Source organism: Clinocottus analis, unplaced genomic scaffold (genome assembly GCF_023055335.1).
Source record: "Clinocottus analis isolate CAN_PGR_092001 unplaced genomic scaffold, fCliAna1.0.p SCAF_1, whole genome shotgun sequence".
NCBI classification, from domain to species: Eukaryota; Metazoa; Chordata; class Actinopteri; order Perciformes; family Cottidae; genus Clinocottus; species Clinocottus analis.
Window position 1 is genome coordinate 14,673,093 of NW_027175820.1, and position 17,546 is coordinate 14,690,638.

Sequence of the window (17,546 nt, forward strand, 5' to 3'; positions counted from 1 at the left end):
TTTTGTCTTTCAGACACAAACAGTGGTGTACTGGCAGATACTTGACACACTCAAGCACACACAGAAAGATGATCTATCACACTGATTGCTGACTTAATATTTCAAAGTAGCCTGCAGAGTTTTGCTATGAGCGTGACATTTACCAAAGAGCGATATGATGCTCTCCCGGTTTTCCTGCCTTTATGACTTCTTTTTTTAGCAAAATACCATTTTGAATATGTTATGAAAAAACACCACAAACTAGGTTCAACATAAATACTTTCATAGCTCACTGTTTCATCTGATCTGGTGCAGTAGTGATACATTTAACAATACATTTTACAATAGTCAAAGGCTGTATTCATGGAAGACAACAATACATACAGTACAATTATTAAACACATTATTAACAATAAGACTTCGATGGCATTGTTAACTTAATGATTCCCTTTGGTAGGATAATTACATTTTTAACATGCATAACTCTGTTGAATTCAGAGGATTGATTGTAGGACACGTTCTAATCAGAGTGAGAGTACCCCACTCCAATACATGTTACTCTAATTTATATCTATTGTTCGATGATGATGATCGAACACATCTATAGTTGGATATATGTTAGAGCAATAACTGTGGAAGACTGTATTATGTATGGCATGAACTCCTGGGACATACATGTGCTAAATATGAAATCTAAAGTAAGTCAGAAACTTGGCATGTTGTTTGTGGCACTGAATATGCTTTTGTCTGAATATGATGAGCAGACTCATTTCTTCCACTTTTAGCTGTCATGAGCTTCTGTAGATATGGATTTGTCTGTGTATATTGCATTAAAATGCTAATTGTATTCTAAAATATATGACCAAAAAGAAGTAAATGTCAATGTCAATGTTTTCGCTTTGATTTATGAGCTGATGATTTTTGTTTGACGTATTAATAACCATCACCAAACTATGAGAAATGTTGTCTGGGAGCTAGGCTTTAAATGTAAATAAGAAAATAAAATCTAGATAAATGTTTTTTCAACCAATTAAAAGAAAGGGCAACTGTCAAACAGAGCCTGAGGGACAACTGAGGGATTGGACAAGGCTTCTGCTTGAATGAACGAAACCCTCTCTGCTCAGGATTTAGATGATTTTAGGTTAATAATAGTCAACTTCTTCAAGGCTTTTTGAGGAGGTTTGATAAAATAAGAGTCACAGGTGTGCATGATCAATTATACATCGCAATTGTGCACTTATTTCAAAGTGTACACTTTAAAATAAGTGAACTGAAGTTGTCATGTGGACTGCTTTGAGTAGTGTCTTCTTTAATTATGTGGGTCTACGTCAAATTTCTGTTGATTTTCATTCAGATTGTTGAGGCTTTTCCTTTTCTTTGGGGTCCGATTTAACTTTGGGACTCTCCAGTTTCTTCATTCCTCGCCGTTGAGCCAGACTGGAGGACTGAACAGGCTCCAGCACTGGAGCAGGAGCACAGCGCTTCAGAGCAGAGTAGGTGGCCGACAGTGCCCCCTGGTTGAAGAAAAGGACACTACGTCATATTATATGAAGACTGGTCAAAACTGTCATGCAACTAAAGAAGTGGCAGACAGCACAACCTGCTGGAAAGACAGACATTGACAGCATTTTGCGTTGAACATGTTGCTGACGTTAACATGAACTCATGTAATAACAACATTTTCTTTAAGAGCTCAGTCATTAAAGGCAAAAGAAATACTGACAAATACACATTTCCAATGTTACACACTCAGTGAAGTATTTGACAGATAAATCTTGAAATGGCACATTTTTGTCTTAACTGCATCACTCCTTACAACGAGGATGTAACATATCTACACACAGAAACATAATATTAAGTATTTGATCTGATATTCTGAAGATATTTACTGTATGCACTGACCTTCACAGTAAGAGCATCTCGTCTGGAGAGAGTTCTGTCAGAGAGCTGGTCTCTGTCTACAATCCAGGTATGACGAAGAACCTAATGGGCATTTAAAATGATTTTCTGATGCATTTTTTAAGAATTGAATTGGCACACAGGATTTGGTAACATAGTTGCAGATTGCATCTAACTGACTACCCCTGTGCACACTACGCCCTTTCAAAGCATGTCTGGGAACAACGGTGGCCTTCAGGGAACCTAAAACCTTCTCTCGAGCCAGGGTTTGTCCATTCTGGGCTACTGTAGAAACATAACAGTGCAACGCGGCAGACTCAGTGAAGAGGACCTGCTGCCTATGTAGAAATAAACAGCTCATTCTAAGCTAATGAAAACACAATGATTCTTACTGTCAAGTGATTATACACTAATAAAAAGATATGACGGTTATATTATATTTCTGCTAATAAACTCCCTTGAGTCCTATATGCTGTTCCTTCAAGGGTTGGTATACAAACAATACATAAAGCAGTATACTGTAACATGTAATGTATTTAATAATGTTTCCTGTCAAGAGATTGTAACTAATCGATACTCGAGTAAAAACTATTCAGTGTCAATCAGATTTAAAGTAGCATCTATCTTAAATTGCCTAATAAAGCACACTAATATGAGGGACTAATAGTACCTGTGGGGCAGTCAGGCGCTGGTGAGGGTCCACATGGAGCATCTTCATCACAATTTCCTTTTAAACATATATACATGATATCAGTTTATTTAGACAGCAACAATACCATTGTATGTGTATATTATTCCCAAAAAATAAAAGAAATAGAACCTTGGCAGCGTCTGATACCAGGTCCCAGTTCCCTCCTTTGATAATGAATTTCCCGCTGCCGATTTGAGCCAGAATTTCCTCTGCTGTGTCCTCAGAGCTGCTGGCAAATGGACTGAAGCTGGGCCAATAAGAATACAAGTTTAAGTTTAATAGCTGGGTGAAGTCAATCCAACGGCATTTCAAAATCTACAAGTGGTGTGAAAAAACATCCTGACATTATTCAACCTAGAGACAGTAAAAGCCCAATGTAGAGATGTTAAAAGACCTGAACTCACTTTCCAGGAGAGTTTATAAAAAAGACGTTCGAATGACGTTAGAAAAGAATGTTATTTACAGCAGCAGGAGGACGTTGCATGTGTTTTAAACTTAAACTGACCCAGCTATTATGGTGTAGAGCAGGATCCCCAGGCTCCAGATGTCACAGGCTGCATCATACCCCTGCTTCTTCAGAACCTGCATAGACGCAAACACATTTATTATTTATCATCAATTTATTATGTCCTGGTGGGATTGTTTTCTGTGAACAATTATTTTTCACTTCATTTCGGATAACCGTTTTGTGATTTGATTTGTTTCATAAGTGTTGGTGAGAAATTAGAGATTTCCTATTATGATTACTGATATACGGTACCTCAGGAGCCATGAACGTAGCAGTGTAACAGGGAGTCATCAACAAGCCATTCTCAGCCCTGAGCTGTTTGGCAAAACCAAAATCACATATCCTGATGCATTCTGGGAGTCCACTGTCATCAGAATAGCGAATGTTACTCGGCTTCAGGTCTCGATGCACGACCTGAAAAAACAAGAAAGACAAAAACGCAAAAAATGATTTGCAACAAAGTTAATAAATGATTCATTGGTTGCTCCAAACCATAAATCATTTTGTAAGTAAGTGAAAAGAGGACAAACAAGTCATATTTTACCCCCTGCGAGTGTAAATATTCCACAGTCTTGGTCAGTGTGCAGAGGATGTCTGATGCATCTCTCTCTGTAAAGTTTGGCACTGTCAGCGCTCGATCCAGCAGCTCGTCTCCTCTCAGTAAATCCTGTACCATGTACACACTTTGGCCGTCGTCATACACCTGATGGTAAAAGCACACACTCGGGGAGTTGGAATCACCTGAAGCCACACAATACAATATAATAGCAATACTTGTGTAACAATGCAATCTTATTGCAAATTATGCAGTTTGTCAACATCAGTTTTATCTAATAAGATATAGTTTTCACTCTGTTCATCTCACAGCAAAATGGGTTTGCCAGTCAAGCAGACAGACGGAAGTAGATTGAAAAAAATCAAAAGCTTTAATTTTTAATTGTAATATTATTAGACTACTTAATGAAAGATCGATACTTGATGTCATCTATCAATACAAAATTGCCATACAAAATATTACTAATCCTATGCTGTATTAACTTTTCCCCCACCTCTATTATATACTGTTGTAAAGATGCTGAATAAGCTCTTCGAACATGGCTGTTAAAGAAAAACACGTGTCAGGAGTGAGTGTGTTCCACTTACATCCTTTAGGGTAATGATATTTGGATGCTGTCCGTATCTTAACAGGATCTCAATCTCCTCTGATGGATCTTTCCTAGTTCTGTCAATGATCTGACACAAAAACATAAACGACACGATATGCTTAGAAAGACATACAATCACAAACGTCTAAATAACCAGGATGCAAAAAGCATTTTGTTTGGATGGTTTGATGTAATAATCACCTTATACAAACTATATATTTTGCTCTTTGGATTCAGATGTGTATTTGAGGTCAAACTGTGCTAAGAAATGCTTTGCTTTTGATGTGTGTTAAAAAATACTTTGAAGATAACATAATGTCGATATTGTAATGTTGTACATCTAAATAAGTTAGAGTAAAGGTTTAGTGTCCATTACCTTCACTGAATATTCCACAGCAGTAACTCTGTGCAGGCAACTTCTACAGACAGAAGTTGCTGTCTGTCCAACTTCCTCCTTGAGCTCATAAACATCACTGAAGGCCTTGTCTCCTTGGAGGTGCTGCAGGGAACACAAACAATCAGACAGATACACACACTTCTATTATATTTCATATATGTGTCAGTCACATGTTAGGTGTGAGAAGAATGGCATCACTGCAGCAGTCAGTTGCTGTAGTAATAGCTGAGCAGGATTTATGAGGGTCAGCATAATTATATAGCCACTTGCTTAATCATCCAGTGTGTCAGTTAACTCATAAAGCAATGAGCAATTTAGTGATTTATTTACATGGCTCATTTATTATCCAATCAATGTGCTAGTGTGTCATTCAATTAGATGTGTGGTTAGGGCGTAACCTGCTTTCTTAAAGACACGTACCTTTGCTATGGGATTGATGTTGTTCACTTCCTGACGAGAAGGTGCTACCGCAGCAACGCTCGGCTCCTGACTTTGATTCGTTGCAACAAAGCTGAAGCCACGAAACAGCTGGTGTGTGTTTGCGCTGGGAGGGAGGCCGGGAGAATCTGGACAGGCAAAGACAGAAAGATACACAATTAGCTCACGGTACTTGAACTAGATGTTGCTATTACAAATGTACATCCAATTAGGAAAAATTTTGAAATACATATATAATGTATTAAAAAACAAATGCACTTTTTTGGTTTATAATAGCCAAATAGACCCACACATTTATTTGATCGATTTATAAACATATAAGTGTATGTTTTGTGTGTGTCTCAGTTACCAGTAGGTGTTCTGGAGGTAAACTCAGGGTCAAAATGGAAAGTGTCTTCAGGTCTTCCAACTGTAGGTTTGAATGGAGGCCTCATTTCCTTCCTGTACAACTTCTACAGACAACAACAATAACATCAGTATCAGCAGTTATCATAAACCACAAGTTTGAATACAAAATAAGACATGATCTCGTGCAAACTCACAATAACAATTCATATAAAAGGGATGTTGCCATTCGTGTGTGTAGTGAAATGTCGTTATATTATATTATTGTGTTTAATAGTCACTGGATCTAGTATGAACAATTAAATCTAGGTTGGGTTCCACAGCAGTTAAGTTAAATATTCTTGTCCCACTCAAGTTTGTCTGACATCTCAAAGGAAAATAATCATTGAGTGATGCAATTGTTCATGTGAATACGTACTGAGAAAGACATGACACAGCCTGATCTGGAGCACAAAGAATAGAACAAATGTTTTAAGAAGACAAAAAATTAAGATTGGATTGGAAAATCTTTGGATCTAATGGCACCAATTAGAAGTTTTCCAGGCACGTCCAACTGGGATTTCCAGGTTGGCCATTTTAAAATTCCAGGTTTTCCAGGCACTACCCGGATGAAGACCCAGGCTGGAGTGAATAAATCTCCCGGTTTGCCTGGAAACGCCTCAATATCCCCCAGAATGAGATGGAAAATGTCGCGGGTGAGAAGGAAGCCTGGGTCAGCAGGCTGGGCCTGCTGCCACCGCAACCCGACACCAGATGAGCGGATGAAAATTAATAGATGGAATAACTTTCCATGATATACGAGTACACAGAGTATGCACATTCAGTATTATTATTTACTCAAGTGCATTACAGAAGATTGGCCTGCAGGTGTCACCATTGCAAGTCAACAACAGTCTCATTGAGTAATAACTTTACATTAAATACCTAACAGAGGACACCAGCATTAGAAAAAGCATCTATGGTGAGACTAATACACACTCATACCTGCTATTTGATTTGTAATTGACATTCTCTGTGTATGTAAGGTTGCAGAATTTAGTTTTTATCAAAGATGGAAACATGTATATAAGACTGGAGGTTCTCAAAGAAAGAGCCAATCAATATTCTGATGCCCGATAGTGCACATGGTTTTAATTAGCGTAGTGTGTACAAAGAAGTAAGGCTCTTACTGGTAGCTTTTTACATTAAGCCAACAACACCATCTGTAAATGGGAAAATGTGGTGTTTGGCAAAGGCCTAGTAGGTATTTATGTAGCAAGGAGTACAGTGAGAGCCAGTGGAGAGGGCAGAGATTAATGGACATCTAAAGCTGATAATAGTGGATTTTGTTAGAAATGAGAGCATCACTATTTGCAACAGCGGAAAAACAAGAGTCACAAGCCTTGTGAACATCTCTTATAAAGAGGAATGTATGCAACAGTGTGCAACATTGTGCAACAAGGCCCACACATTAAACGAATGCCATGTGTGAGCCACTTCTTGTGTGTGTTGACTAAAAGCAGCTGAAAGTAGCCTGCATAGGATGTACAGTAGTTTAATTAGTGCTTTGTTTTTCTTCTGAAGTTGCTTTAGACTGCTCTTGTTAGGGTATGCATCAGCAGACTTCTGCAGCATGAATGTTACTCACATATAACCTCTGTACTGTAAACCAAAGCTTTGGGTAAGACTGTATACAGTTGAATTAATTTTAAGCAGCACACATCCAAGGAGTATATGTCAAGGATAGATTGTGAGAGCACAGGTAATGTCTGCAGCTAGAACATGTGCGCATGAGCAACCTTTCTGTGAGAAAGGCTATTATAGATAAGAGGATTAGTTACAATGAAGTTGGGCAAGACAGGCAGACAGGAAGTTCGAGACTTTGCTATAAAGCCATAAAGTTACTCATGAATCATGACTCATGGTTGTGGGTAAGTTTTGAGGAAGTAGGTGAACAGCTGTATAGTTTCCATGTAAGGATACAACAACTACAATTACCACAATGTGATTTAGATGTGTTGTTCTTATAATACATGTTTTTTAATTTAACACAGGCTGCTAATCTAAGCAGTGCATCTCAGGAGTGGAAGTTTCAAGAAACCAGCACATTTAAAGTTACTCAAATAACTTTTTCCCAACACCCTTACATGAAGCAACTGTACCCATAAAATCAATAGCCAGGAAGAGCAACCAGGTGTAGTTGTTGGTAGTGATAGGGTATTCATTTACAGACCTTTAGCACAGCTGTGGCTGCCATACTTGCATACGATGCAGACCTAGATCTGTTCTCACAGTTTTGTCAACAAACCATCTTTGTTTCACTTCCAGCTAAGTCTGTGATCATGCATTAGGTGTATAATGTGTAATGTGAGTATGTACTGTCCTTGCTTACAAAAACAACAATACTGGACTGCTTATAATCATGAAGACATTAGAACATCCTTCATGAATTGTACTTACAATCCAGTGTATCGATGCAAAGAAGCGATGTCTTTTTATTTCTTCCAATCCATCTGGTCCTGCACCTATCAATCACAAAGATTCAGACAAGTTCATAAATTATGTTATTGTTTACATCTAAACATGCATTCATTAAAAAGTAAAAACTAAATAATTCAAAGAACATGAATACAGTCTAGTCTTTTACGTATGCCGCAAATTTCCAATGAATGGTAATGTTTAACATTATTAGCATAATATAGATTTAGAAAATGTGATAATTCAAATACTGCTTGCTCTGAACAGAATTGATTTTTAGAATATTATATTTGTATTTTGGGTTGCTGCTATTAACAGCAACCTTGTCATCCCTGATATGTTGCCATTATTCTGAAAACATATTTGCTTGTCAGTTTTTAAGTTTTATGTGTACAGTACCGAGTCGATTAGCAGGGTTCCTCTTGAAGAGTGCTCTTAATAAACTCTGCACTTCAGGACTGAGGAACTGTGGCATTCCCAGCTTAGCCCTTGACAGAAAAGACAAGAAACAGGTGTAAAAATACGCAGATGTTTGCTAGTGCTGTTGATTTGTAACAAATTTTGAATAAACCATAACTGAGAATTTCTAGATTCCTATTTGAAAAAGTAGACTACTTTGAACATGGAAATACATTTGAAAAGGCAAAGAGGAAGCTGATAGAAACTTTGAGGAAAGAACAGAAGTATTAACCGAATGCAATAACTTCATCTACATACTGTATATCAACAAAACAACGAGTACATAGAAACTAAGAGACGATATGGTCATGAATAAAAGACGCTTTAACAATAACATTATAACAGTTCAAATTGGTCTTACTTAAGAATAAGTGCCATTGTTTCCTTCCGATCTTTTCCTTGGAATGGTAATGATCCTGTCAACATCTCAAACTGGAAAACAGATGATAAAAATTGTCAAAGCACAAAGCACCTTAATCAGTCTTGTCAAAACTAAAACTAAGGACGAGTTGTCTGCACCTACAAACCCCCCACTCGACCAATGTTTCAACTTATAAACAGTAATATTTTTACAAGTCGATCCAGTAGAGATAATCGTAGATCAAAGTGCATGTAAGAATAATCGAACAACAGCCTGTTTGTACGAACTGTTTACAAATTTGTGAATTCTATAGCGTTTGTTGGAGCCAAAATGGTGTATTATTGTTGGAGGGAAACACTGGGTGAAGTTGATGTAGTTCCCTCATTTGGACACAGGGTGGCACATTACATTTAAAAGGGCATAAAAGGAAGTGGCAGGTGAAGGGAACAGGCGTGTGTGGGTGGGAAATGAAATAGTTTTAGACCGTGCTCGTCAGCTTCTCGTGCGTTTAAGCCCAGATCAAGTGTTGTATCCTGTGATGTGCTGCAACATGTAAGAATAACTTAATTCAAGTGTATTGGACATTGCGGATTTATGCTGGTATCACGGATTAAATGTTACAGTGTTTTGAATGAAATGCAATCATAATTTTCCCACAAATGTTGTTTTAATTTATCAAATAGCCTCCTCCCACTACTGTGTCTGGGTTCCAAAAAGCTGTATCGTCCAAAGGGAGTATTTTGAAATGTTCTATTTGTCAGCTGTCAGTGAATGTTAACCTCCTTTTCAGTATTAGTAAAAAATAAGCCACCAGGCAAACAAAACAAGCAAAATCCAACAGATGCACGATTACTGAAAGTAATGGGACCCAATCTGCCAGAAACGGTAATTAAGCAGCTTTACTGCCAGAAGAAAGGCAGCAAACTGGCACATTATGTAAGAGCTGAGTATTTGGCTCATATGATCGAGTAAATGGATGGTTCACTTCTGCTGTGTTTGATAGCACGATCAGAAAAACCTTGCAAGTCAGTAGAAAAAGTGTCACATTAAAAATGATAAAAACAATAAATAGGCTGCTAAAGTAACAGATTGTTTTAAGATGAAACAATTCTTACCATAAGTACCCCAAATGACCACCAGTCAGCACTTTGTGTGTGTCCTCTCCTGTTTACGACCTCTGGAGCCATGTACTCAATTGTTCCACAGAACGAATATGCTCTTTTATCATGGTCAATGGCCTCCTTACTCAATCCAAAGTCTAAAACACAGAGAGACAAAGATATGGGGGAACAAGTTAAGATTGACATGATTGAAGATGAAAAGAAAGACAGATGAATGTTTTTAGCTAGATGCACTGACCAGTTATCTTAATGTGTCCCTCCTCATCCAAAAGAATACTGTTCAGAAAAAGAAAAAAAACATTGAACACTGCTTTCAAATTATTTTGAAAAAGATAAATAGATTAAAAAAAAGGAAGCCTTTATAAGATAGTACTTTTCAGGTTTCAGGTCCCTGTAGATTATCCCCAGACTGTGTAGATGGTCCAAAGCCAGGGCCAACTCTGCAAGGTAGAACTTCACGTCCTCTTCAGTAAACATTACCTAGAACAAATATAGAAATGTAGATACTAGTAAAAACAAACAAAAATATATTAAAACAGGAAGAATATATATATGTTTTTTTTCAATGTTTCACATGTGTAACATTAAAGAAACATTGTAACAAACAAATATGAAGCAATATTACGGCGGGAACAAATCCATATATATATATATATATATATATATATATATATATATATATATATATATATATATATATATATAATTGTTATTATATTATATTGTTATTGGAAAGACTTTACTGATAATGCATTAGCATAACAGCAATAGAGTCCATGCAGCCATGCATGGCCACATCAACAAAGTGTTCACAAGGAAAATGAAGTCTATTCTGAAGTATAGTCATCACTTCTGGTGATGCTGCACAAGTGTTAACCAGCCGACAATATATCTTAAAAAGTAAAGCCTTCTAATTATTTTAGTGTTGTTGGGGGAAGAGGCAGGGAGCATATCAGGAGGAAACCTACCTCCTTTGACAGTCGAGTGAAAAGGTCTCCTCCTCGGAGGAAGTCTAGGATCAGATAGAGCTTCCCTTCAGTCTGGAAGGCTACACACACACACACACACACACACACACACACACACACAATAAATACAATTAATATGAGGCTATATTGCTGCACTATGGGCGTCTGTTGGGGGGATGTGTCGAGAGGCCTCTCACTCTCTCCGGCCAATCACAGGGAAGCAGCGTGCTTGTTGGCAGGGTTGTGGCCTGTGATTGGTGTAGCCGTGGGGCAGGCGGGTGGTTCGGAGAAAGTGTTGTTGTATTGTGATTGTGGGGGATGCTACGTGAGCTTGTTAGCTGTGTCCGCATGAGCTACTGTTAGCGAAGAGCCCCATTACAAGACTGTAAACATTGGTGCAATAAACCTGCAAGTTAAGGAAACAAACATCTTCGAGTCATTATTGCGGACGTTACAGTATTATCTTACTTTAAGAAAGCATTTGAAGAAGAAAATATTTCTATGAAATTAAATAAAATTAATTGAGGAACTTCCCTCCAAAAAGGTATTTCAATTAGCATATGCGTAAAGGCTGGTTACATGTATCCTGTTATCTCTTGTAAAAGAACAGGATCTTGTTATTTCTGAGAATATGTAGTGATTATGCGGTGATTAATGAATAACATCAGACAGTCAGACTTACCATAGTGCAGTTTAACTATAAATGGATGGTTCACTTCTGCCAGAATATCTCTTTCCATCTTAGACCGCACGCGATCCCGAACTGTGGAAGAGACGTGCTTTACATTAAACCATTAAAAGCATCATAATGCAGAAGAAAACCAGATTTAAAAACAATTAGGAACATTTAGTAAAACATTTTTTAAAACTAATACCATCTGCATGTTTTATTAAACTGCATTAAGTTAATTTAAACATATTAAATTAAACTCTTCAATGGTGCTGCTGATCCCATAATGCTTTAGTCTATAACCACAGTAAAAGTGTTATTGCAGCATCTGCTTCCTTGGATAAGACCATAACTTTTTGAGATTTAGAGGATTAAAGCTTGTACAAAGACACTAAATCATGCAGCACATGGCATTTCAACTTGCTTTACAGTACATCCTAGTTTACAATAATCCCATTCAGTTCATCTTTATCAAAAGTACAAACTAACCTATTTTACCCCAAATCCTCTCAAAAGTAGGGCACTCTGAGAACCATAGAATCATATCTCCCGTATAATTTGTGGGAATAACCCATATTAATCTGAACAAATTACCTCTTTGCTCCCAATAAAGAGCAATGTTGTTATGTTCACATAATGTGTCAAGATTTAGTAATTTATTCCATTATCAAACGCTTCAGACACACAAATAAGTTAACAACACAACAAGTAATAGCAAATACCACTTGAAAATGACAAGATAAGCATGGTTTCAGGACTTTAGTTTTTTTGTTGCTTTCAAATACTTTTTTTCCTTTACCTTTCAGTGTGGCTTTCTTCAGGACCTTCATGGCATAGAGCTGCCCTCTGTCCACTCCTCTGATCTTTCTCACCAGAAACACCTGGAATCATCATCACCACCATCATCAGTATTAGTAAAACACTGGCACGGGGTAAAGTAATTACGTTATTCAAATGTTGCTAACAGAAGAACCTGTTTGTGTAATGCACAAGCACACTACAAGCACATGCATGTACACACGCACCTTTTTTTTGAGTGCCACGCCCATCCACTGTGGCTGCTGCTTATTGAGACGCTAACGTCCATGGATGTAGCTAACATTATCTATCACCCTCACACTAAATGTGCAGGCGACCGAGCGGCAGAAGTAAGGTAGGTGCATGTTAGAGCCCTTTGCAAAAAACATTCACAAACACACAGTTCCAGTGGTACATGTGGTTGACGCCTGTTTATAAGCTAGCTATGCTAACGTGACCTCGTGAGCCTCCGACAGGGAAAGCGCATCGACCCGCCAACACCGGTTTCATGTCTGCAGCATGTGCGGACGTCTGATCTTGTAACGCTCGACGGTCACTTTGCATTTACTAACTTAAATAAACTTAGTGAACTGTGGCACGAGCTGTCAAACTGCGATTCTGGACATAATCTAGCATGGACTTCTCATTTCACGTACTGTAAGAGCCAAAATAGACTGTATTAAGGTGTGTCTTAGTGAGTCATAAAAATGTATTGAAATGCTCCTTTAAGTTACGTTGCTGACTACGTCATTAACTATTTCGCTCAGTTGAGGTTATCAGTCGGTGGAGCAAGACCGTTTTTGGACCGTTGTGCAAAGTTGAGCATTGAATGACTCTTGTAACTTTGTTTTTTGTAAACTTTTTGAAACGGAGTTATTGCTTCTGAAGACTCCCATACACGGGCAGTAGTGGTAATGAGGTTTACCGGAAGGAGACAAGATTGCTGCTACACATACTTTTGTGTAATTTACTTCTGAGACTGTTTTTCAGAGTTTTGGCTGAACCCATTGCTTCCACTTACGGACAACAGCGTACTATTCAGACAATAGTGCCATTTTGATTTTGTGGCTGCAGTTTGGTTAACATTCTTCAGATGATAATGGCTTCATGCACAAAACAAGGCTCATCATTTTTTTTCACAATTTGGGTGTGGTATAAATTAATTGTCCCAAACAAAGCCCTGATAAACCCCATCCAATCCGTTAGAATTGATTACAACTCTGACTGCAAGTCCTTATCATCCAGCATCAGTGTCTTAATTGGAGAAAATCCCTCCATTCTGTTTCCAGACTCTCCTTGAAAGAGTGAAGGCTATGATAGCAGCATGTTGATGCCCAAAGCTTTTGAGTGAGATGTTCAGCAATCACACAATGCAAATACTTAAGCACACACTTTATTCATACACATATGCACATGTGCACAAGCTTTTGGCCATTTAGTTTATGTTTAAAGTCTAGATATTCTAGTGAAACTGTTAGTCTTTGCAGATGATCCAAACTACTATAAACATGTAGTACAGCTGAAGAAGTGCTTCTTCACTGCAGCACCTGACCTAAGTCATGATCTCCTGGGTCAGACAGACAGACGTGTTGTAGGATATCTTTTAGCATGCTGCATCAACACACTGATATCTGTCATTATCTAAGCCTAAACTCTGATCAAATTCAATTGGGGAAAATCTGCTTTCTCTTGAATGTCCTTAACATGAGTAAATTGTTTAAGATATTCAGGTCTCAGTGTGGTGATAGATAAAATGCGTATCTTGTACCTTCCCATAGGAGCCTTGTCCCAGCACTTTGAGTAGCTGGAACTGAGAGGGGTCTGCTTTCTCACAACCCTCCTTAACATGGTGGCTGATGTCAATCTCCTTAAGTATACTATCATCCTGAGAAAAAAAAGACAGGTATTAGCTATTAGTATGTTATTTACACATTTACAAACACAGTGGGAAAAAAAAAAAACTAAAGTTAAAAGAAAAACTGAGATAGAGTAACATCTGTCTCAAAAGTGAAACATGAACAAGATCAGATGAATGATGATGCAACACCCATATTGATAAGACGACCCCTCCAAACATAAACGTAATCACTGGAAAGGTAGGGGCAGAGGTCATCGGCAGTGATGCACAATGTAAGCTGCCTTTTTCAGCCTATTCAGTCTGCTCAGTGAAGCAAATGATGAACTGCCAACCTGAGGCACGACTGAGATTGGTCAGTGTAACGATGTACTGTATCTCCGTTAAGTTATAGTTTAGAAGTTGAGCTTTACCTTCAATCAAGTATGAAATGCTAACAGGAGGTAGATAGTGCAGAAAGGTAATGGTTGTAAATTCACATATATCAAATCTGTATTAATTTGTTGTGATCCTGCCTTTGCTGGGGTTTCCATTTATTTTTAAGACCATCACGTACACATCAGCATTTTCATTTTTGAAATATGGTATAGCTAAAGCTTTATTTATTGTACAACTGTTTTATGAATTACTAGATATTTTATTTCTGTGAATTTAAGTTCATAGAAAACCTTTGTAGAATTGTTCCCTGATAATTAAATTAGCACACACACACACACTATTTTCTATGGAATAGTCAAAGTCTATATACAGTTAAAAACAATCAAACTTATATGTGTTTCTGCAAAGACACATTATTTGAGGCCATCGCTATAGTTAGAGTTGTGTTGTCTGTCAGTAACACAGCACATGTGTATGCTGAAAAGCAAGCGATTAGGTCTCAAATTCAGCAATAATGGAAAATATTTGATCGACAAGACCAAAACAACCAGAGAAAGATAATTCTCTGGTTGTTTTGTTCCAGGCAGTATGGCGATACAGATCATTTCATATCTCAATAACAATTTCATATTACAATGATGCATGTTTTGTGATCATTTAATACCTTCATGTTTTATATGATATATCACATGGTTTTGTATACTCTTGTGTAGATGAAATACTTGACAAAGGAAAAGTACAAAGTATTTTCTTCAGTAATTAGGAACTTTAGTGCAATATAATCAAATATCCTGAGAAATATGAAGTGATATGTGCTTGTTATTATCAATTTAGACAACGTAATTGTATATCACAATATTTCAACATATGATTCAATCACAATATGATTCTATTAAAAGATGATAATAATAATAATCATATTCAATTATCACCCAGCACTAGATTGTGGTTTCCCATCAAGAATGCTGTTAAAATTAAAAGTCAGAATCTCTAGATTAATGTACTTAGAAAATGACATATGGTTCTAGAAATGGCATTAAATATAAAACATATTCATATTGGATACAGGCAAAAAGATGGATGGACTACATTTTCACATAGATTGTGCAAATGCAAAAATGCTATACTTCTAATCTGAGGCCCAAATGTTTGTGAAACTGTATTAAATTATTATTGTAATTGCTTTTTTATCATTTAAACAGACAACAGCAGTGAGGCCACAGGATGTATTGCTGACCCTGAACTCTGACCTTCCCATCAAGGAGAAGGAAAGGAAATACTTCTTCTTCACATGGAGCATCAAAGCTTCATGTTACAGATGTGGATAGTCAGTCAAACAGGTAAACAAACACAAGCAGACAGTCACCAGCCAGAAAGACTAACAATCACACAAACAGGTACATAGACGTCAAGATGATTCGTCAGCGCTCCGTCACAACAACAAAGATCAGAGGAGGGAAGGAGATCTATTTATATCTCAAACAATCAGGTAGATGTGCTACAAACAGCATTCTCTCTCTCTCTCTCTCTCTCTCTCTCTCTCTCTCTCTCTCTCTCTCTCTCTCTCTCTCTCTCTCTCTCTCTCTCTCTCTCTCCTCTCACATTGTGTGCCGGCAGACCTCACTCTCTCTCTCTCTCTCTCTCTCTCTCTCTCTCTCTCTCTCTCTCTCTCTCTCTCTCTCTCTCTCTCTCTCTCTCTCTCTCTCTCTCTCTCTCTCTCTCTCTCTCTCTCTCTCTCTCTCTCTCTCTCTCTCTCTCTCTCTCTCTCTCTCTCTCTCTCTCTCTCTCGGTTTGTTTGGGCTATAAATAGAACTCAACTGCTGTGGCTGGCCACTGAATCAATCTGTCTCTATCCATTAATCTATCAACCTGCCTCCCTGGCTGCTTGTTGGCCTGTTAGCGTTTTTGTCTCTCCGACTGTTTTGTCATGTAGCTTGTCTCTCTCTCTTAGTCAAAACACAATATCTGTCTGTCCTCCTGTTTTCTGAATTCTTGTCAGACAGGCAGAGGAGCAGCTGTAACAATGCTGCAATGGCTCCACAACAAACCAAATAACACGCATTCTTCCCACACCCATTCCCATATGCACACAGACTTTTCACACTCGTCCTCATCGACTGTTGAAATGAGAAGGCTGCTGTTATGGCCTCAATATTCAAACAAAAACACACATAATGCAACTGTGATGCAATGCCCCGTGCAGCATGCGCAGATTCACATACATGTACTGATCCCTATCTGATAGAAGTTTGTGCTGCTCCTGGAGGACCGGCAAAACAGCTTGACTCACCTCTAGTTGACAGAAGCCGGTGTTGTTCTTGTTCCTTGCCGCTTTGTTCTTCAGATAGATAGAAAACCATCTCCGTACTGTAAATTTTCGTGTGCTGGTATCCATGGCAATGGGCAGACCTGTGCATCTATCCCATAATGATTAACATCTCCCTGCAGGGGGGTCCCAAGGTAGAGCTGCAGGAACAGAGTTTTTTGGGGAGGTTATCTATTTGTCCCGCAGTTCATCCATTGGCGCATCCTCAATGCAGTCGTCGCTTTTTAGTTTCCCCATTATTAACATTCGCTGCTCGTCTCTCTGGATGTCGTGTCTCCCCTCCGTCCCTCAAACGCAGTAGACACCAGTAAGCACGCAGCCAGAGTCGTAACAGAGCCGTTAATCGGCGCAGACAGACAGATGGGTTGACGGACGGGGCAGGTGTTGCTGCGTTCGGGATTGTCTGTCTTGTGCTTTGCAGCCGGCTCGCTGCGTGCGGCTGCCGAGAGAGGTGACGAATAAATCTGTTCCGCTGAATCAGGAGAGGTGTGTGTGAGCTCACTCTTCACATCCCTGCCTGTGCATGTGTGTGTTCATCCCCTGCTGCCTCCCTCTCTCCGCAGAAGGGATTGTCACCAGTCACATTGTGTGCCGGCAAGCTCCCGACCCCTCCCTCTCTCCCTCATTCTCCCCCGTTTCTGCCTTTCACCTCCCTCTCGGTTTCTCCTACAAGCATAAAGCAACAGCTGGCGAGGTCACATGGTGCAACCCAGCTACATCTCTCTGTCTCCCTTTTCCTCTGTTCCTTCTC

At 38.6% G+C, this 17,546-nt stretch overlaps 1 protein-coding gene across 1 annotated transcript; it reads right to left on the minus strand.

Moving 5' to 3' along the window:
- Positions 1–1,265: 1,265 nt before the first annotated feature.
- On the minus strand, positions 1,266–17,357 carry rps6ka2 (ribosomal protein S6 kinase, polypeptide 2). Its single transcript, XM_068586081.1, has 22 exons — positions 16,760–17,357; positions 14,005–14,121; positions 12,238–12,319; positions 11,451–11,531; positions 10,769–10,848; positions 10,174–10,280; positions 10,039–10,076; positions 9,795–9,937; positions 8,680–8,750; positions 8,259–8,347; positions 7,842–7,906; positions 5,407–5,509; positions 5,040–5,185; positions 4,599–4,721; positions 4,221–4,310; positions 3,622–3,780; positions 3,330–3,491; positions 3,075–3,151; positions 2,699–2,816; positions 2,549–2,605; positions 1,882–1,962; positions 1,266–1,493 (listed from the first exon to the last, which is right to left on the minus strand). The coding sequence occupies exons 1-22, from the start codon at positions 16,862–16,864 to the stop codon at positions 1,326–1,328; spliced, it is 2,262 nt and encodes a 753-aa protein (XP_068442182.1). The 5' UTR covers positions 16,865–17,357; the 3' UTR covers positions 1,266–1,325.
- Positions 17,358–17,546: the final 189 nt, after the last annotated feature.

Excerpts from the sequence above, each read along its gene's own strand:
- rps6ka2 (XM_068586081.1), bottom strand. The coding sequence starts at position 16,864 with ATGGATACCAGCACACGAAAATTTACAGTACGGAGATGGTTTTCTATC. Across the intron at positions 11,532-12,237 it reads GAAGAAAGCCACACTGAAAG|TTCGGGATCGCGTGCGGTCT; the intron begins GTAAAGGAAAAA and ends TCTCTTCCACAG. Across the intron at positions 9,938-10,038 it reads GGGACACATTAAGATAACTG|ACTTTGGATTGAGTAAGGAG; the intron begins GTCAGTGCATCT and ends TCTGTGTTTTAG.